The sequence below is a fragment of the Polistes dominula genome, unplaced genomic scaffold (genome assembly GCF_049000335.1).
Source record: "Polistes dominula isolate Pdom_NZ unplaced genomic scaffold, Pdom_raw_medaka contig_23, whole genome shotgun sequence".
NCBI classification, from domain to species: Eukaryota; Metazoa; Arthropoda; class Insecta; order Hymenoptera; family Vespidae; genus Polistes; species Polistes dominula.
In genome coordinates this window covers 4,664,958-4,686,126 of record NW_028300963.1, presented here as the reverse complement: position 1 = coordinate 4,686,126, position 21,169 = coordinate 4,664,958, and the positions used below count along the sequence as shown (strand labels likewise).

Genomic DNA, 21,169 nt, shown 5'->3' with positions numbered 1-21,169 from the left:
GAGTAATCGAATAAAGCTGACCCTTTTCTCGTTCGTGCCACGAACGGGCTTCGGTTTTACGTTCAAAATTACCAACTGGTCTTCTTCATGCAGTCTTTCATCCCAATGATACCATCCATCGAACAAAAGAAAAGAAAAATAATTCGATAAACGTAATATCATTCAACGAAATATTTCACAATTTCAAATTTCCCTCTTCCCCCACTTCCTCCTCCCCGCCCCCCCACTTAACTACCACACTTTTTAATCATTCAAAAAACTTCATCAAAAAAACACACACACACACAGAGAGACCACTTAAAACTTCAAACTTCCAAAACTTCGATAAAAAATCGTCTTATTTATTACGTCGTTTGTAAAACGATTAAAAAAAAAAAAAAAAAGACGTTCGAAGATTTTGAATTTGCCGCCGATCACGTGACGAAGATATCGTCAAATTCGATTCGATTGTATTGACGCGTGACACCCGTTTGAATCCAAAAATGGAATTGATATCGAATTAACGGTTATTTGTTATTGTACATAATGAAATAGGAAAGAATAAAACTTAGAAATAATTTCTAAAGAAAATGTAATCACGATATAAAGAGAGAGAGAGAGAGAGAGAGAGAGAGACAGAAAGATTAGAGTTGCAACGAGCGAAGCGAGTAAACGAATGGTAAGAACGACGGATAGTTTAAAGGCAGCCAAACCAAGCGACCGTCTAGGCGGGGGATCTTGCCTTTTCTGCTCTCCCAATGTATATTTAGCTTTCTTCTCTCTTTTCTTCTCTCCTTTCCTTCATCGTCTATGTACACTTCGTTATCTTTTCTGTATGTGTATGTATTTACATGCACCTTACTAGTACGTGGCGTGTGTATTTGTATTCATTTCTCTTATTGCTGACGAAAATGTTCACACGTGCGTTTTCACAAAATTAAACTTCGCGACATTATTTCAATGACTTTTGTAGGATAATTTTAGGATTGTTTTGAGAATTCTTTTGGTTAGAAAATGCAAATGAATCAAAAAAAAAAAAAGTAAATATTTAGAAGAATTTATCATTTTGAAGATAATTATCTTACTGTATCAAAATTTATCATGATAGAATTTGAACATTAGATATACCACCATTTTTGGTATACTTATTTCTATCACATTAGTCAAAATGACTGGTGTATACAAAAGCAAAATGCTTTTTGTGACTTCCAGTTTTTATTTATTCTTAAAAAATAACAAAAAAATGTTGAACAATAATAATTTTAATAGATAAATGAATTGATAGACATTTTTGAATTATTTACAGAAATCAAATGTTACATGAAGTAGGCATTTTGAATTAAAATGGCTTAATCAGTCATAATGACTACTCTGGTATATCTAATGTTAATCGAAAAGAATAAAACAATATAAAAAACATTCCTATAAGTTATTTTAAACGAACCCCCCTTTCCCCCAGGTGTTCGATGTTAAACCAGCTATCTGGAACAACTTTCGGATAAGACTTACGTCACTAAAAGGTGTAAAATATTGAGAAGGATTTTATTGAAAAAGTCAAAAACAAGAAAAAAAAAAAACAAATTGTTAAAAAAATTCGTCAAGTTTCCGGCGATCTATTGCATACATAGAAACACATACGAGTTCAACATACTCGACAACCAACCAGTTTCTCTTCCTGCTCTTTCGTGGGAGACCGATAGCACACACAGTTCGGGGGGTAGGTGGGAGAGAGGATTTGAAATGTCATTCGTCCAGAATATTTTTTTTTTTTTGTTGGTTTTATTTCTTATCAAATTTAAATATTCGCATTTATATGTGCATGTTATTAAAACAGACAGCATCGTGATATAACATCAAATCTAGACCCTGTTTCTGAAATATATATATATATATATATATTTGTTAAATCGATAGAAAGCACATAATCAATTAAGTAACTCGTAAAACATTAATTACCAATATGGCGTATCAAAGTATTACTCAAAGTGTACTGACTTGTTTGAACGATAAATATCAAAGTAGAAATAATTTATTAACGTTTTGTAAATATCGAGTAAAATCAGACAAATTGATTGAAGCAAAGTAAAGCAAATAAAAATAAAAATAAACGTAAATAAGAAAAAAATAATACGTGTAGTAAGCAATAATAAATTCTAAATAATGTTCCAATTATATAAAATAACAAAACCATAAGCCTAAATTACAATTTTGACGACCTTAAATGGAACATATTGATTGAAGCAAAGTAAAGCAAATAAAAATAAAAAATAAAAGCAAATAAGAAAAGAAATATACGTGTAAGCAAGAATAAATTACAAATAACATTGCAATTATATAAAATAACAAAACCATAAACCTAAATTACAATGTTAACCACCTTAAATTGGACAAATTGATTGAAGCAAAGTAAAGCAAATAAAAATTTAAAACAAATATACGTGTAAGCAACAATAAATTACAAATAACATTGCAATTATATAAAATAACAAAACCATAAACCTAAATTACAATGTTAACCACCTTAAATTGGACAAATTGATTGAAGCAAAGTAAAGCAAATAAAAATTTAAAACAAATATACGTGTAAGTAATAATAAATTATAAATAACATTGCAATTATATAAAATAACAAAACTATAAACCTAAATTACAATTTTAATCACCTTAACTCACGTCCATTTGCAACGCCATTATTATCAAGTGTCCAGAAATTTTAAAACACATGGCAGGCATCCGGTTAGACCAACAACATCAATATTATAAGCGTATTGTAACGAAGAAGAAGAAGAAGAAGACATTTTTTGCGAAGACTTACGTAGTTGTTGAGGGGGAGTTTAACTTGCATGCAAGATGCAAACCAATGTCGTGTAACCGGAAACATTTCTTTCCACTTTTCTTCTTACACATATACACATGCATATATCCATATACGTAGAAACAAACTTCAAAGTATTTGGAAAGAAAAATTCGAATAATAAAATAAAAATGAAATTATTGTTTGTACACCTTTACACGTTGACGATATTAATGTTATTAAACACAGACGCAGTCTGGTTATTGCTACTTCTTCTTATTCTTTCTTTCTTTTTATTTTTCTTTTTTTTTTATCTCTATCAGATTGAACGATAAGAAATCCACACAAAAAGAAAAAAATATGTGCAACGTAATAAACAATGTAATTAAGGCGTGTTTAACGTGTTTTTTTTCTTTTTTCTTTTTTGACGCGTTAGAAAATTTCAATGAAAACAAATTTCCTTAACCAAAAACGTACGTTATTGTATATAACGTGTCTAAAACACACTGACGAGAAACAATCACGTTTACAGGTAAGTACTCCCGTATCGAGTTAGGAAAGTGAGTGTAGATAAAACGATAATTCGATGGTTAACGCATTTACACGAGCTTATCGGAAAGTACTATACAATGCGTTTGACGAATCTTCGTTAAAACAGTCGGAACTTTTTCTTTCACACATGTTTTATACCTGATGCATACATATGTATATATGTATAAACGTATACATATATGTATATATATATATGTATGTAGTGATTTGTACATTTATTTTTCTTTATCATATTATTCTTTTATTTAATTTAAGAAGCTTTCATAATTCGAACGGAAATACGATAAGTAAAAAAAAAAAAGGAAAAATAACAGGTAAATTTTAATTGTACCTAAGCGGGGAACAACTTTTAACATTAGATAACGTTCGTCCACTATTTAAACCATTATATTTATAGTATATTGTCCGACATTCTAATCTAAAAGATGTTATCTATCTCGTAACGATTAAAAAAAATCGCTGACAATAAACGTACAAAAATATATTTTACGAATCTTTTTATTTGTCATAATGATTTTCTTTTTTTTGGAGGGGAGAGGGAGGAGGAGGGTTTATAAGCAGTTGATTTGATTCTTTTTGAAATTCTTTTTTGTCAAAGGATTATTGACTTACGTGAAGAAAAAAATCATGGGTTTGGAACTAAATGATAAAAGAATTGTTAATTCTTTCTTTAAAAAAAAGGGAGAGAGACACAACAAACTAATGTTTCTTTCACCTCTCTCACCTACTTTCTAAAAATTCAATTAAAATGATGACTCTTAGAAGCGCAGTACTACTTTAAAACCTAGCGCAATGACTTTTACGAGTGAAAGAACAGAGTTTACGTTGTGTAGTATAGTTATTTTATTGTTTCCTTTTTACTCACCACTGATAATAGCATGGAAGACTATAATACTCTATTCTAACGGTAATATTTTACTCTCTTTTAAATATGATGATATAGGTAAGAGAAAATATTTTGATAAAAGTTTTTTTTTTACAAGCTAATTGTTCCTTTCAACTATTACGAATTATTGAAGTGAAAAAAAACTTCTTTAGAATAATCAGGGTGATTTGAAAATCGTGAAACGGAAGAACGTGAAACGTAAGAAATCGTGAAACCGATGAAACAAAAATAATTACTTGTGTACATAAATACTTGTATACTCGTAATGAAAAATTAGACAATTTTTTAGCATAAATCTCATCATAAATGTATTTCTATTTTATTTTGATTATAATTGTACCTTACTCGACACGATATAGCGGTACTGTATAAAACAACCGGAAGAACGCTCCGTCCACCGGAACTAACTCCTTTCACGATCCACTCGAGTCATGACAAAGAATAAAGTGGGGAGGGTAAAAAAAGAGAGAGAAAAAAAATAAATAATACACAACAGATACGCAGTAGTATGCACGCGTCGATCTAACAGCACTTCGTTAACCCTTTTTTTAAATGCACGTAACTCGAAAGTTACATACAAAAAAAAATAATTTAATAATAATAATAATAATATATACATATATATAATTATTTATTTATAATTTTAATTTATTTATAATTTATTACAATTATTTATTTTATTATATATTATATTATATATTATATAAAAAATATATATTATATTATATGTAAAAATAATTTAATAATAAAATTTCTATAACTAGCACTTGTTTTCTTTTTTTTATTTTATTATTTTAATATTTCTTATTTTATAACTTTACTTATTATATTTTGTTTTGTGTTCTTTTTTTTTGTAATGTAATTTTTCAATTCGATTTAATTGTTATTCGTCCGCGAAACAATTAACAACGTATTATATTAGTTCATATTTCAACGACAATTTTTGTAACGAGTATGAGTTATATTTACAGTTAGTGTACGGTGTGTCACATTAGTAGTTATACTAATTACTATATTAACGATGAGTTATGTTTTATGTTCCACATTGTGTACGTTGTTCTAAAAGAACATAAGAAAAGTAAGCAAATTATACAAAGTTTTAGAATTATTATTATTATTATTATTATTATTATTATTATTATTACAAAACTATCTCTATACTCATCTCATTTCCAAATTTGTTATTTACCTTATTCTCAATTTACCTTGTAATTAATTAGAAAATTAATCAAATTGTTTTATTGTTAAATAAACATAAAAGAAGAAAATATAATAAAACGATTAAAAGTGTTAGCCAAGCGTGTAAATAACACGTATGTATGTATGTATGTATATAAAACTGTTTAAAGACAATCAATTGACCTTTAACAAATAAGATGAAGAGAATAAAAGTTTTTCCAAGTCCATCGAACTCCTCCAGGTGGTGGTATATCTCTCACTCTGATGGATCATTTTCTCACACTTGGAACGGAATGACCGTGGTGTGGGTAGGTAAGTTGGTAGAACAAGAGGAATACTGACATTCCAATCTTGTCACCGCGAATCGGCCTAACCTGGGACTTCGTTAAAAGACCAAGAGGAAAGATGTGGTTTACGCGTGCAGATTTACCGTTCGTTTGGTCGCCCCTCAAAGGCGCCAAAGGAATGTCGCCACTGGCATTACTTCTTGTCGTCTATCTGACATTACTTGTGTCATTGCATTCACTATATTTTTCACTTATCATTCTCATTTCGTTATTATCCAATAGGATAATAACACTGGTAATAATAGTTCAAAATCTTAATAGAATTTCAAAAATAATATTTGTTGTCAAAACCAGATTGAAATATAACTTTCTTTAGGTTTCTAATGCATTCTAATGCATCAATGATTAACTTTTACTGTTATTTGTATTACTTGTCATTGCACTCACCATATTTTTAAGCTATAATTTCAATTTCGTTATTATGATATTATTACATGACTAATAATAGCTCAAAATCTTAATAGAATTTAAAAAATAAATTATTTTATCAAAAGCAGGTTGAAATATAACTTTCTTTAGGTTTCTAACACATTCTAATGCATCAATGATTAACTTTTACTGTTATATGCATTACTTGTCATTGCATTCACCACTATTTTTAAACTAACATTTCCATTCCTTTATTATTTTACTATAACACGACTAATAATAGTTCCAAATCTTAATAGAATTTAAAAAATAAATTATTTTATCAAAAGCAGGTTGAAATATAACTTTCTTTAGGTCTCTAACACATTCTAATGCATCAATGATTAACTTTTACTGTTATATGCATTACTTGTCATTGCATTCACCACTATTTTTAAACTAACATTTCCATTCCTTTATTATTTTACTATAACACGGCTAATAATAGATAAAAATCTTAATTAATAATTAGTTAATAATTACATATTAAATTTTTCAATTTAAAAAATAATTGTTTGGTCAAAAATCAAGTTGAAAATTAGGTCTTTAACACATTCCAATAGCAATGATTTAAACTTGTATTGTTATATGAATTACTTGTCATTGCATCTACTATTCTTTTAAACTATCATTCCCATTTCGTTATTATCCTATTAACACACGACTAATAATAGTTAAAAATCTTAATACAATTTAAAAAAAGAATTCTTTTATGAAAATCAGGTTGAAACTTATAAATTTCCTTAGTTTGTTTCTAACGCATTCCAATTGAAATGATTAAAATTTTTATAGTTATAATATACTTTCGCTTTCCATTGAAATTCTTCGATATACGATTGCGTATATTGGAAATGGGTAAGATCGTAAGTTCAACCTTTCGATCACCATCCTCTTGGCCACCTTGGAAAGAATGAAAACTGGGTCGAAAGAGACTTTCAGAAGTTGGAGATCGAAAGAAGACAGACGTCCTTGTTTGTAAGTTTTGCGTCAGGGTTGCAACGAGAAACAGGTTTCAGGGGCAAAAAAGAAATATAAGAAGAAGAAGAAGAAGAAAGAACGAAACATCTTCGTTATTATTGTCGAATAACCTTATCGGGATATAAAGATCGTTTGGTTTGAAATCTTAACAGGTATTACTATCACCTATACTACAACTATCCTCTTCGATAGAATCTCGTAATAAAGCAAGGACTCTCCTCAACTTCTTCTACGTACTTTCCGTGGGAGAGAAACCAGTTTTGTGTTGAGTTGTTATAGAGTAATATAACCAAACAGTATTTCTTGCTACGTATATACGTAAATACGTAATAAGATACATGTCTCTGACATAAGACTTTCACCCCTGAGGCTCCTCCCTTCCTTCAATGGGTCCTTGCAAAAATAATCAATTCATTTATATATACATATATATGTATATTATATATATAATATTAATATTATAATATTTAATTTATTTTTTTATATTTAAATTTAATATTATAATATTTAACAATAATAATATTTTAATTCTTAACAAATTAATTAAATTATAATATTTATATTTTAAATTATTTTTAATTTAAATTATTATTATGGCTACTATTAAAAAATGATAAATACAAAAATTATTAATTTTAATTATTAATATTTTAATAATATTAATATTATATGTAATATAATATTATAATATTGTAATATATAATATATAAATATATTACATATATAGTATTATTAAAATATTAATATTAAAAAACCAATTGATTTATATATATATAATAAATAAAATACATATATGTATTTCATACTTTATTTTTATACTTCATAATCTAAATGAATCTCATAAACGATACTCAAAACGATACCGAGCACGACGAACGATCGGCTGACAATATCGATAACGATACAATTTATAACTTAAACTTTATATCTATTAAAACTCTCCCTTTCACCTCCCTCGAATTATTATCTAATAATTATATAATCAAATAAAACGAGTTAAATAGTATTAGAATATATATACCGTAGTTGAACTTTACTTACGATACGTACGAGGAGTAAAAGTTCTTTGAACGAACCAACTTGATCCTTAGGTGTGTATGTGCATGTGTATGTTTTTATGTGTAGGAGAGGAGGAAGGGAAATATTGCATTTAACATGGAGAAGATACCTTTGAGAAAATCAAACGCATTTGTATCTTACCAAAGACTTACGTAAAATCTTTGCGTTGTTCGATTAACTTAAATGCACGATCGTAACGACGCATGCGGAAAACATTTAGATTTGATGTATATATATACGATCCCAATAACACCTTTCTCAAGAGAAATTTAGAAACATTTGCCTGTATTATATGCCAGAGGTTTAAAGATCGATATTGTTGTCTTATAAAGTATTGTTGGTACTCGTTGTAATCAGCCGTTATGTTTGAACATCTGATAAAACAACTTCTCTTATTGCAAATTCTAACTCGTTGTTGTATGCAACGGTACATGTTATCTTTAAACTAGATCTTTCAATCAGTTTCAATTCTATAATATATATATAATGTGTGCGTGTGCGTATGCGTTTGTATAAAAAAAATACTACCAAGTAATATGATTGTTCATTATTAAAAAATATTAATAAGTATACATATATACATATATATATATATTTTTTTTATATAAAAAGAAGAAGAAAAGCAAAAGAAAAAATTTGAGTACATATGTTGACTCATTTCCGTATCATACGTCCTTACGTATAATGCGTATCGATGCGTATCAAAAGATATACCTGTATATATATATACGATGGAAGTCATCGCGATAAATTTAAAAAAAACAAAAAGTAAGATAAATAAAAGATAAAGTATAAAGATTAAGAAAAGAATTCAAAATCATTATTAAAAGGTATTACAAATGAAGTGGGTGTGTCTATTATATTCTTTTGTCCTCGAACATATTTTATTCTTTTTTTGTATTTACACATTTGGATGAAAATTTTGAACAATAGATGAAATAATAATATAATTGGTTCATTTGGAAAAATAATTTCAATATATATATATAACTTTTAAACCTAACGGGATCATTATTGTGTTATAATCGGTACGTTAATCAAGGTTAATTTTCATTCCCATTTAAAATACTGGTGATAATAAATGACACAACAATAGTAATATTATACAATAAGTATACCCCCCTCCCCCTCGCGCCCTCTGTCCGTCATATTAATTAAATATTTATTTGCAAAAAATATTCAAACAAATATTTGAAAAAAAAAGATTTACGCATTTGATAGAAATTATATTATAGAAATGATTTAATATTAGATTTACCACCATTTTTAGTATACTTATTCCTACCACATTAGTCAAAATGATTGGTGTATACAAAAAAATGCTTTCTGAGGCTTCCAAAAAAAAAAAAACAATCAACGCACGTCGAATATCAAAATTTCTGATTTACCTGCTCACAATTTGAGTAATTTTTTATTTGTTTTTTTTTGTATTATTGATAAATAAAAAACGCATCTCGTTTAACACTAATATACCACCCACCATTTTCAGTATACCTATTTCTACCACCCTAGTCAAAATAACTGGTGTATACAAAAAAAAAATACTTTTTGCAACTTCCAGTCTTTATTTATTATTAAAAAATAACAAAATAATGTTTAACAATAATAATTTTAATAGATAAATGAATTGATAGACATTTTTAAATTATTTACAGAAATCAAATGTTACATGAAGTAGAAAATTTTGAATTAAAATGGCCCTGATCAATCAAAATGACTACTCTGATATATCTAATGTTAAATTTACAATATCATTTCCATTTCAACGTTGTATAATTTAAAAAAGAAAACGATAAGAATATTTTGGTCTATTAATAAACACAACGATAACCCGATTGTCACTCTGGATATCGAATATTTATCTTTTAATATTTATTTTCTAGTAACAATTTTTGTCCCTAAAAATATAACTATCAACTAACTATAATATTATGTCCTTTCATTTGCAATAAAAAAAAAAGAAAAGAAGAAAACAGGAAGAATAAAAAAACAAGAGACGCAATTTAAAAAAAAAGTAATCAAGAAAATACAATTTATCGATATAATGCAACTCGGGAATCGATATTTCAACGAAAATGCGTCATTCTTGATCATGACTATCTTACATGCTTCAGATATGTGATGATCGTTTTATTTTTACACATTTAACTTTGTATCCGAAGAACATAATCTCTCTCTCTCTCTTTCTCTCTCTCTCTCTCTCTCTCTCTCTCTCTCTCCAATAATATATTTCCTTTGTTTTTTTGTTTTTTGTTTATTTTGTCATTCGAACAATATCATCGTACAAAATAAGTTTACGTAATAATCAATAAATTTGATTACATATCTATTCCTATGCATCTTTGTAACATCTGTATATGTATATATAAGAATCTAAGTCACTTTTATAGATAGAAGTTAACCTGGATCTTATAACAAGACACGTTTACCACCGATATTCAATACTTGGTTTGTTGAAAAGAGTGAGAAAGAGAGAGAGAGACGTAAGTCAAGTCAATCTCTCGGTTTCTCTTCGAACCAAACAAACCATCGCGTGATTTCTAATTTATTTCTATATTTTCTATTCTTTTTTCTTTTTTCTTTTCTTTTTTACCTAAATCTAAATTTAGAAAATTTGTTCAAATTGACAAATGAATTTCATTCGAAATCGAATAGGAGTATCTAACATGTTTGAGAGTTATACGTAGAGAAACACACACACACACAAGCAAAACTTTCAAATCATTCCTCGTGCTCCCGTGTGCTTTCTCATTACTACGTAAATCAACCTATACCTACTACTACTAAACGTTGATGAAATAAAAAAAAAAAAAAAAAAAAATAAAGAAAAAAAAAGCTAACTTTCTAATCATACGATTCTCGCGTTTCCCGTACCCCAATGTGGAAGAATATTTTATTATATGCCTTAAACAATACTTTAATTAGGTAAAAGTATATTATATTCTTGTTTATATCCAAATATAGTGTAGGTAACGTTATGTAGTTACTCAGAATCGAACGTCCATTACGCATACCGATTAAATTAAGAAGGAAAAAAAAAAGAAAAAAAGAAAAGAAAAAGAAAGATAGTGTATAATAAAAATACAAAAGAGAAATTTCACTCACCGGATATTTGTCCTTGTAAAAAAGCGAGCTCGTTGACATGTCGAAAAACTCGATTATGAAATATATATATATAAATATATATATATATCGATTATTTCAATTAAAACATAACATTATCCTTTTCACTGATTAATCTTCTTTTTACTTGATAAATAAAATCGCGCTTATCGAATTACTTCGTTAAAATCCCCGTTTAATTGCATGTGCACAAACGATCAACTTACTTTTTGATTTTTATTATCGATAAATAAAACAAATTAAATAATAATAATAATAATAATAATAATAATAATAATAATAAATTAAATAAAACAATTGAGGAAAAAAATTACAAAATAGCTAACGAACGAACGAACGACGAACGAAAAAAAAAAAAGAAAATAAAATAAAATAACACACTCCGATTACATCCCCCTTTTTTGTAAAATTATTTTTATTTATTTATTTATTTATTTATTTATTTGTGTGATAATAGGGTGCAGTTAGGCCGCAGGTAAGCGCAGAGATAAGCGCAGGCGCAAAACACCAACAGAAACACGTTTTATCACCTGAAACGAAGCTACGAAGGAAATAAACTGGCGGAGCGTCTCCGCGTTGTCCAGTTTGTTAGCGGACTACAACGAGCCAGAAGTAAAACCCCTCCATTACCGCCCAATGACCTACAATCTAAACCCACCTGCCCCCCTCTCCTTTCTCTTACACTCTATAAACATGATCCTCTCTTAACACATCCTCTCTTTTTCCCTCCCACTCCTTTTTACACCACTCTCTCTCTCTCTCTCTCTCTCTCTCTCTCTCTCTTTATTTATCTTTTTATTTATATATTTGTTCATAAGATACACCTTTACATTTCTATACTTTAAATCATATCATCTTTCAATTATCATTTTCTTTCAGAACTCGAAAGAGAATTAATTTATCCTGTTGAGGGTCCTTTTTTGTCTTCTATATTTCATATTACAATTATTTTGTTATATTATTTATATATAAATATATAAAAGTATTGCTAATTTTTGAATTATCCGATATTAAATATTGCATATTATAAATTGTTTTGAAGTTTTGTATATCTTTATCATCTATTTATTTCTAATATTAATCTAATATATATATTAGATTAATATTATATATATTTATAGTATATATTATTATTATTATATATATATTATTCTTTTGATTCAATTCTTAAATTCGATTAATTTGATAATCATCAATAGATTTTTGAATTTTTCCCGCTTAAACTTCTTTCGTGTGTTATCAAAACAAAACTCGAACTTGATTTTCATCATTCACTCGCCATTTTGATTTAATTTCAAATGAATATTTATTTAATTTATTGCGTTTTATTCTTAGAACTATTATTAGAAAAAGAAATAATATTAGTTAGTGATAAGATAAATATTTCTTTGTTTGAAAACGGGACCAATACTCAATGTTGAAAATAAGGTTTGAAGTTTGAATACCGGAAGAAGTTTTCTTAACTTCGATATCTCGAAACTCGAGATACATTGATGAATACCAATCAGAATGTCCGGTTGAATCGATAGATTATATCTCGAAATATACTCGAATCAGATCTGTGGATGCGAACGTTAGTTCGCACTGTTTGTTTCCTTCGCATAGTCCTAAAGCTGTAAGAAAAAATGACTCAAGAAGGACAGTAAGTATAGCTAAATCCCTTCCATTTATCAATACTAAATTTAGAAACATTCTTTGCGATCAACTAAATTCACTTAAAAACATTGATATTGTAAAAAATTTCATGAAAGATATGATATAGTTGCCGCCCCGTGGTTTTTCGAAAGGCCGCCATATTGTATTATACGAGATGGTTTTATTGATTCTCGAAGATTCTAGAAAACATACATAATTCGTTACATTTCAACGTTTATTTTATCTTTTAAATTATTATTTATTTAGTTTTAATAATAATCAGAATATTATATGTCATTAGAATGATATACATTTTCGATGTATATCAATTTTGTTAAAGACGCGTTGAACACGCGATTCATTGCCCGGTGACCAAGCGTAATATCTTTTCTTCACCTACCCCCCCCCCCCGATATTAAAAACCTTTTCTTCATATTATTTATGCTCTTTTCTAAATGATATAATACACGTTACTTGATAGAATAAAAAAGGAACGATTATATATACATCTATGTATATCTTCTATCCTCGTGACTACTATTTTTGTCCCATCATTTCTTATACAATTATTTACTATACACCGTAATGACCAGCGATTTTTCTCGATAAGAATTTTATTATTCTAACCTATAAAAATGATATTGGCAAAAAATTAAATTACGATTTAGGAGTCAAAGTACATAACTTTTCTTTTTTACAAATCGATTCGATTTTCATGATTGAATATCCAAATGAATAAGTTTATTTTTTTTAAGTAGGATTTATTTTCTATTAATATATATATATATATATATATATATATATATATATATATATATATATATATATATTCTTATAGTTTACTTATTATATTATATTTTGAGAAATAGAGTAAAATTTAATAATTAATATTATTTTACATAACTTATTGAATGATTGATGAATTTGTAACTTGTTTTCTCAGATTACCTCCTCCACCTGTTTTATGGGCTCAAAGGAGGGATAACCTCTTCATAACTATATGCTTAGAGGATTGCAAAGATCCCGTTTTAAAGATCGAGCCAGAAATGTTACATTTCAAAGGTATGGGTGGCACCGACAAGAAGGTGCATGAAGTGACAATTAATTTATACAAAGAGATCAATCCTGACAAAACGCTAAAGAATTTAGGAGGTAGAACTATAGAATTAGTACTTTCCAAAAAAGAAGAGGGTCCTTACTGGCCAAGATTAACTAAGGAAAAGACAAAGGCGCATTGGTTGAAAAGTGATTTCAACAAATGGAAGGATGAAGATGATAGCGACGAGGAGGGAGACTTCGAGGGTGGAAACCATGACTTGGAAGAAGTAGATTTCTTTTCTTTTGATTAAAATATAATTAGACATAAAATGATTTGATCTATTTCTATCTATTTTCATTGATGTCAGTAGTAGTGTTGTATAATAGGATTGATATGATTTTGTTTGTGTTATTCATAGATGATGCGACACATGGGTGGCTTAGGTGGATCGGGCGATAGCAAGCCTAATTTCGATGATCTGGGAGACGAGATGGATGAAGTCGATAGTGATGATGAGGAGATACCTGATTTGGAATGAAGAACTTTTTAATAATACAGCAAATTAATCCTCTCAAAAGAAATGACCTATGGATAGTGCACCGTCGAAAGATGATACTTCAAATAGGCCATGTGCTGTTTGTATTTTCGATTACAAATAATTTTTACAAATTTGTTGATGGCCGAATGTAGTAGCAAACAACCAAGTTGTGCGGTGTGCTAAACAAATTTCAATGGTAATTGCAGAAGTTGTCTCATATGAACAGTAAAAAACACAGTTTCAAAGGATTATTAATCCCTTTTTAGTCTGTAGTTCATACAATAAGTTAATGGACAAGCTTTTTTAATGAATTGTGTAAAATATCAAGAAAGGTTAAAAAAAAAAAAATAATGATAACTACTTAAATTGTCTGGAGAATTGTTTATTTCCGTACAGCCCACATTAATAATAAATCTCAACGCTAAATAATTATTAAAAAGTTAATAAATAAATGATAAATAATCAAATAGAAAAAGCGGGTTTTTTCCTTTGTTTCTTTTTTTTTGTTCTTTTCTTCTTAAATTCATTACACTGAATTTTTATTATATGTATAAATCTCTATGTAGTATTTAGATATGATGTTGAAATTATGTAAAAAAAAATATTTTCTGTCTGATTAAAAAGGGAGATTGAAAAATACGATTAAGAAATGTACAATATATATTTCTTGCAATTTCATGAAAATAATACTTAACCAACGATACTAGAAGCACCACGTAACGCTAAATATCCGGCAGTTATATCCATTGGCAGGCTACGAACTGTTGCAAATTCTTCAGCAGTTGCATAATATAATTTAGTTTGTGGATCTGTATATCGTGCCTGTGCAAATAAATGTGATTAACATCTGTGTTCTCATCTTAATAATATAACTTAACACATAATATAAAACTGATTTCTTTCAAATATTCGATTTTTATTTTTAACACGTTGAATGCAGAGTCATTTTTATCATAATTATTATTCGATCAAGGCAATATCATTGTCCGTTTAAGCTACGCCTATAAAGCAGCTGTATCATGTATAAAAAATAAGATAGAGAAATGTTAGAATAAAGAAAACTTGAAAGACTGAAGACCATTCGGCCAGACGAAATTCTAGTTCATTGTTTCTGTGTAATATTCAAAGTTGTGTTTTACAAAGTAAAACATCAATAAAATACCATATCTTTACTTAGAATGTTATAATAAACTTCATTCAAAATAATACATTTATTCATTAATCTTATACTCTTCGGTCCCCCATGGAACCAATGTAGCAATCAACGTGTTAATTGATGCATTAACAGATGAAATATTTCATTATCAAAAGAAAAAGTACATTACTATTATTCGTATATTACTTACAGGTAGGCCAGATATATCAGAATACTTCTTTGCGGGTTTAAAACTTGGTGGTGCATTGATAGCACTATCTGGAATTTACAATTAATGTCAAATTAATAAAATTTGATAATCTAGCCAGTGATAAATATTTATTCCATTTATAATAATATGGTTTGTATGTTCCAACATAATTTTGCATTGTTTTTATAAAAGTAATGATTTGCGCTCGTTAAGAAAATATTAATAAAATCGTTTAATCTTGACATTGACTGATCTATATTTTTCATTATTGTATATACTTTCATTTTAATTTGAAATATAAATTAAAATCAAAACTCTCATACAATGTACTACTTCAGCAGGCCATGGTAAACTACGTTCCTGTGCTAGAACTTGTTTAAGAGATCTCCAAGTTCTTTTCTTTCCAGTATTACTTATTGGCCGAAACTTATCGTGAAAAGTTGGACTTTTGAATATAGGTTGAGTCTTCTTATTACCTTCCACTACTTCTTCATTCACCATCTAAAAATTCAGATGTTAGAAAAATTAAAGTAACTTTTATCATTATTTCTGAAGTATGAATTTCTATGATGTCCATCTTAGAATTGTTACATTTGATGATAAAATATGTATATTCTATTAAGATTTAATATACCTTTTGGATAAAGCATCTTTCGGGTAGGTTAAAATTAATATTTGATTTATTTCGCAACCAAGTATAGCACAGATCATATGAACCATAGTTATATTTTGATGCTTTACCAAAACTTTTGCCCAATGACTTATAATCAATAAAGCTTTATAATACTCTGTAGAATTACTAAGGACAATTTATATAATTAAAATTTATAGATGTAATAAATCCTTAGTAGACTTACATACTTTAGATATATAAAAATACCTCGATGATTCAAAATGATATGTACATCCTTGTGTTAAATGTTTTTGTATAATACCAGACAAATTATTTGTACAAAGTACATAAGCTTTTTCACTTGGTTCAATCAAACACAATATTGCCTGCTTACATAGCAAAATTTGTTGTTGATATTTTCTATCAATCTTTTCAAAATTGGAACAATCGATCTTCTACGCGTGTATGATTAATTATAATTAACAAACTCAATTATTTTAATACAAATGTTTTATGTTATCAAATAAACATATATATATATATATACCATGTATTTCTATAAAATCATACTACTAGTTACCTCTGTTGCTATATATAATGATATATGTATATATTTCTTGATAAATTCTTCATCTTTCGTATAAAGTTGTAATAATTTAGTATTTAATTCACTTTCATATTCCATATATACCATTATATTATTCGTTAAATTGCATGCGACATTATTATTATTATTATTATTATTATTATTATTATTATTATTATTATTATTATGTTTCTTTTTATTTTGTTGCAAACAATTCATAAGAGAATTATTTTTTTTTACAGTTGTATTTTTTAATGTATGCTTATTATATTTACTATCCAAATTTCCTTGATACTTTTTAACGCGAGAATTTTTTTTATACGAATTTAATAATTTATTTTTAACTTCAATAACATTTCTCTGTACTTTGATCTTATTAATTGTTTGTATAATTTTAGTATTAATATTTTTCAAATGAGATTCAAGAACCGGAATATTTTTTGAATAAACAGATTTATCAAGGATGTTTGTATGATTTTCTATAAAATGTTGTATATCATAAGGATTTGAAAAATCAAGATTACTTTGATACACATCTTTCATTTTCTCACAAATATCTAATTTTTTATTTGGTATTTTATATGTCGTGTCCATGTAGGTTAACAAATTTTTTTTATCTGACCTCCCACAGCCCAAGCTTTGCATAAGCGAATGTATTAATTTATCCAAATTAAATCCCGGCGTGTAAAGCATACTTATTCCAAAATGATTTACAGTTTACTGTATTTAAATGTATCAACTCATTTATACAAAGCAAAAGAGCTTTAGGATATGATGCAACATAAATGTGATAGCATTTGTCATTTATTCTTTTTTTTTTTTTTAATTACATAAAAATATCGCATATACAAAGTTTATAAATATATATGTATATATGTATGTATCTTAAATATTATTTACATATTATTAATAAATACAAATATGAGACATTCTATATTTATATTTTCTAAGAGGAAATTTTTCAAAATGTTCACGTACGTAAAATGATCGTAAATGTTATAAATTAACGTGATCATTTATAAAAATATTATAATTGAAAAAGAAAACTGTAATTTATACAAATGTTTTAATATTTAGAGGTTAGAAATTAAAAACTTGATAAATATTTTCATTGCAAATGGTGAATATACCTCTTACAACGATATATAATATATATTTACCTTTTTTAAAGATCAATCTTTGTTCTTGCGTCTTATAAAGATTATTATTAATTAATATTTAAATAGAACAGTAGTCTTGTCATATATAAAAATTGAATAGTTAAAAGCCTATGTCAAATTCATCCGCGCGGTTTGAATGCACAAATCAAATGCATCTGTTGCGTTTGATGTCATCATGGTGGGGGTTTATCTGTAACAAATCAGAAATACCTAATGGTTCAATGAATTCGTTGAATGGTAACGTCATATGACCTTGAGTTTTCACGTATGCGCACAACAATCCTACTGTGTACACTGAAATTCGATAGCAGATCAGACCTAACGTGACAAGACTCACCTTCTTACTTTCTTGAAGGTCATAAGGACGAACAGTTTGAAAAAATTGTCTTTTAGAATCAACCAGTATCGAGACGGATTTTATTGAATATTTTCATTCGATAGCAGAACAGACTTAACGTGACAAGACTGACCTTCTTACTTACTTAAAGGTCATTAGAACGAACAATTAAAAAATTGTCTTTTAGAATCAACCAGTATCGAATATTTTTATTAGCTGTGATACCATCAAACCAAAAATGGGACGAAAATTCTTTGTCGGTGGTAATTGGAAAATGAATGGAACCAAAAAAGAAATTGACGAAATTGTTGCATTTCTTAAAGCCGGTCCATTGGATCCCAACGTTGGTATGTATTTTTGAAAATATATGTATCGTATATGTGCCCATAATTATGAATAAATAACAAACATTATCTAACGATTTATTTTTGACAATATCGTTTTCAAAGTACATTTGAATTTATTTAGTTTCAAATAATGTTGTGTGAAATAACTGATAAACAGTTATACAAACTTTATAATTACAAAAATCTGTACAAATTTTTCTATGTTTCATTTATAATTTCTTACTTGACATATTATATGAAGGAAAAGAAGAAAGATTTCAAAATTTAGTAATAAAAAAAACCATTAATATCAATTTCCAATTCATTACCTTATATGATTCACCTTATATATGATAGTACTTATCATTTATCTCTATGTGTTAATATTCTTCTAATATTTTATATTTGTTAAATTGCATTGTCCGTTTATTTATTAAAGATAATTTTTAATTATAATTGGGTAGTAAAGATTACTTTTATAACAGTTTTATTATTTATTCTATATAGTTAATTATGTAATATAGTACTGTAGAGTTATTTATATAAATGATTACAGACGTTGTTGTTGGTGTACCAGCTATTTATCTAACATATGTAAAAGGTATTTTGCCTAACAATGTTGATATTAGTGCTCAAAATGCATATAAAGTACCTAAGGGAGCTTTTACGGGAGAAATCAGTCCAGCTATGCTTCTTGACAATTCCATCCCATGGGTAATTCTTGGACATTCTGAACGTAGAAACGTTTTTGGAGAAACGGATGAATTGGTTGCAGATAAAGTTGCTCATTCATTGGAAGCTGGATTGAAAGTGAGTAATGTTTTTATCAATGACTTTTTTATAATCAAAATATCCATGTGACTCTGATAAAATTCTAACGATTCTGTTATTATTTCATAGGTAATTGCTTGTATTGGAGAAAAATTAGAAGAACGTGAGGCTGGAAAAACGGAAGAGGTAGTTTTTCGTCAGACGAAAGCTATTGCAGATAAAATAAAATCGTGGGATAATGTTGTACTTGCGTATGAACCAGTATGGGCAATTGGAACAGGTAAAACTGCAACGCCTCAGCAAGCACAAGAAGTTCATGAAAAATTGAGAGACTGGTTTACAAAAAATGTGAATGCAAACGTTGCTGAAACAGTTCGAATTATTTATGGTGGATCAGTAACAGCGGGAAATGCTAAAGAATTGGCAAAAGAAAAAGACATTGATGGATTTTTAGTAGGAGGTGCTTCTTTGAAACCAGATTTTGTACAAATTGTAAACGCCAAGCAGTGAAGAACTTAAAAAAAGCTTTGATGTTTCTCCTTTTCCCAATTATATGTTCCAAAGAAATATATATCATTGGAACTTTGTTAAAATTCTAATTTCCAAATTGTTATTATTAAACATCATCTACAAAGCTCAAATCATAATAATAAATATTTTTTCAAACAGCCATAAAAATAAGATCAAATATATATATATATATATAGATATATATTACATTGTTACTAGAATAATTGTTTAATGCAGGTACAATAAAAATAACTAAGTATTATATAAATATTATACCTTTCATCTATTTTATTCTATTAAACCATCTGATATAGTAGTAGTCGATTCTAATATTGTACTTTTATTTTTATAAAATCCATCTTGTTGTGCTCTAGCAGCTGCAATAGCTACTAGAGATTTAAATGTTCTTGGTTCCCAACAAGCTAAATCAGCTAAATTTTTATAATTTAATAAAATATTACATCTACTTAAGCCTTCGGTAAATGTTTTTGGATCCATATCATGTTGGACCAAAGCTGCATTACATCTTGTTAGCCAAAGCTGTAATTTTAAATGCAACAATTTACATAACTGGAGCAATGAAACGACTACTGATATTGCACACATTGTAAACATTACCTCTCGCATATCTTCTTTTTTTAATTTTCGTCCTTTGGTAGCAAACATTAAGGATCTATGAACAGCTCTAATAGCCAATGAATAACAATTTCTTTTTCTACCTATAAAATGCTGTAAAATAAAATGATTAAAAATCTAACTGTGTAAAGTAATCAAAGGAATAACAAATATAATTATTACTTACAGCAGCAATTTCAAATATTTTACGTTTTCGCCAGAATTCATCTGGTCCTCTAGATCGAACCGATAAATTTGACGTTAGAAATACCATGATTTTTTTTACAGAAATTAATAATTTTATTATGTGTAATTTTAAAGGTTATAGTTTGCTTTGAAATCAACTAGAGACCCCAACACTGGCTGCCACCTAACAGAGAATATCGAT

General features: G+C 27.7%; 5 protein-coding genes across 6 annotated transcripts; 2 read left to right on the top strand and 3 right to left on the bottom strand.

The window, feature by feature from the left end:
- The first annotated feature begins 12,791 nt into the window (after positions 1 to 12,791).
- On the top strand, positions 12,792 to 14,868 carry p23 (cytosolic prostaglandin E synthase). The gene is made up of 3 exons (XM_015319466.2): positions 12,792 to 12,947; positions 13,884 to 14,265; positions 14,398 to 14,868. Exons 1-3 carry the CDS (start codon positions 12,931 to 12,933, stop codon positions 14,515 to 14,517), a joined length of 519 nt encoding a protein of 172 aa, XP_015174952.1. The 5' UTR covers positions 12,792 to 12,930; the 3' UTR covers positions 14,518 to 14,868.
- A 291-nt stretch (positions 14,869 to 15,159) lies between these two features.
- On the bottom strand, positions 15,160 to 18,383 carry LOC107065618 (INO80 complex subunit C). Of its 2 annotated transcripts, none has more exons than XM_015319468.2 (4): positions 18,223 to 18,383; positions 16,187 to 16,364; positions 15,864 to 15,931; positions 15,160 to 15,339 (listed from the first exon to the last, which is right to left on the bottom strand). In XM_015319468.2, exons 2-4 carry the CDS (start codon positions 16,362 to 16,364, stop codon positions 15,208 to 15,210), a joined length of 378 nt encoding a protein of 125 aa, XP_015174954.1. In that variant the 5' UTR covers positions 18,223 to 18,383; the 3' UTR covers positions 15,160 to 15,207. The 2 variants fall into 2 exon arrangements, with proteins under 2 accessions (XP_015174954.1, XP_015174955.1); XM_015319469.2 differs by lacking the exon at positions 18,223 to 18,383 and adding an exon at positions 16,498 to 16,632.
- On the bottom strand, positions 17,033 to 18,216 carry LOC149032538 (uncharacterized). The gene has a single exon (XM_089172541.1). It carries the CDS (start codon positions 17,753 to 17,755, stop codon positions 17,033 to 17,035), a length of 723 nt encoding a protein of 240 aa, XP_089028667.1. The 5' UTR covers positions 17,756 to 18,216.
- A 115-nt stretch (positions 18,384 to 18,498) lies between the features above and the next one.
- On the top strand, positions 18,499 to 20,439 carry Tpi (triose phosphate isomerase). Its single transcript, XM_015319465.2, has 3 exons — positions 18,499 to 18,906; positions 19,442 to 19,695; positions 19,786 to 20,439. The coding sequence occupies exons 1-3, from the start codon at positions 18,798 to 18,800 to the stop codon at positions 20,164 to 20,166; spliced, it is 744 nt and encodes a 247-aa protein (XP_015174951.1). The 5' UTR covers positions 18,499 to 18,797; the 3' UTR covers positions 20,167 to 20,439.
- mRpL20 (mitochondrial ribosomal protein L20) lies at positions 20,335 to 21,164 on the bottom strand. Its single transcript, XM_015319467.2, has 3 exons — positions 20,969 to 21,164; positions 20,785 to 20,895; positions 20,335 to 20,706 (listed from the first exon to the last, which is right to left on the bottom strand). Exons 1-3 carry the CDS (start codon positions 21,053 to 21,055, stop codon positions 20,455 to 20,457), a joined length of 450 nt encoding a protein of 149 aa, XP_015174953.2. The 5' UTR covers positions 21,056 to 21,164; the 3' UTR covers positions 20,335 to 20,454.
- Positions 21,165 to 21,169: the final 5 nt, after the last annotated feature.

Coding starts and splice junctions, on each gene's coding strand:
- p23 (XM_015319466.2), top strand. Junction 14,266..14,397: donor GAAACCATGACTTGGAAGAA/GTAGATTTCTTT, acceptor TGTTATTCATAG/ATGATGCGACACATGGGTGG.
- LOC107065618 (XM_015319468.2), bottom strand. CDS start 16,364: ATGGTGAATGAAGAAGTAGTGGAAGGTAATAAGAAGACTCAACCTATA. Junction 15,932..16,186: donor GCCTGCTGAAGTAGTACATT/GTATGAGAGTTT, acceptor TGTAAATTCCAG/ATAGTGCTATCAATGCACCA. Junction 15,340..15,863: donor CTGATATATCTGGCCTACCT/GTAAGTAATATA, acceptor TTATTTGCACAG/GCACGATATACAGATCCACA.
- LOC149032538 (XM_089172541.1), bottom strand. CDS start 17,755: ATGCTTTACACGCCGGGATTTAATTTGGATAAATTAATACATTCGCTT.
- Tpi (XM_015319465.2), top strand. CDS start 18,798: ATGGGACGAAAATTCTTTGTCGGTGGTAATTGGAAAATGAATGGAACC. Junction 18,907..19,441: donor TCCATTGGATCCCAACGTTG/GTATGTATTTTT, acceptor AAATGATTACAG/ACGTTGTTGTTGGTGTACCA. Junction 19,696..19,785: donor CATTGGAAGCTGGATTGAAA/GTGAGTAATGTT, acceptor ATTATTTCATAG/GTAATTGCTTGTATTGGAGA.
- mRpL20 (XM_015319467.2), bottom strand. CDS start 21,055: ATGGTATTTCTAACGTCAAATTTATCGGTTCGATCTAGAGGACCAGAT. Junction 20,896..20,968: donor AAATATTTGAAATTGCTGCT/GTAAGTAATAAT, acceptor TTTATTTTACAG/CATTTTATAGGTAGAAAAAG. Junction 20,707..20,784: donor AAAAAGAAGATATGCGAGAG/GTAATGTTTACA, acceptor TTAAAATTACAG/CTTTGGCTAACAAGATGTAA.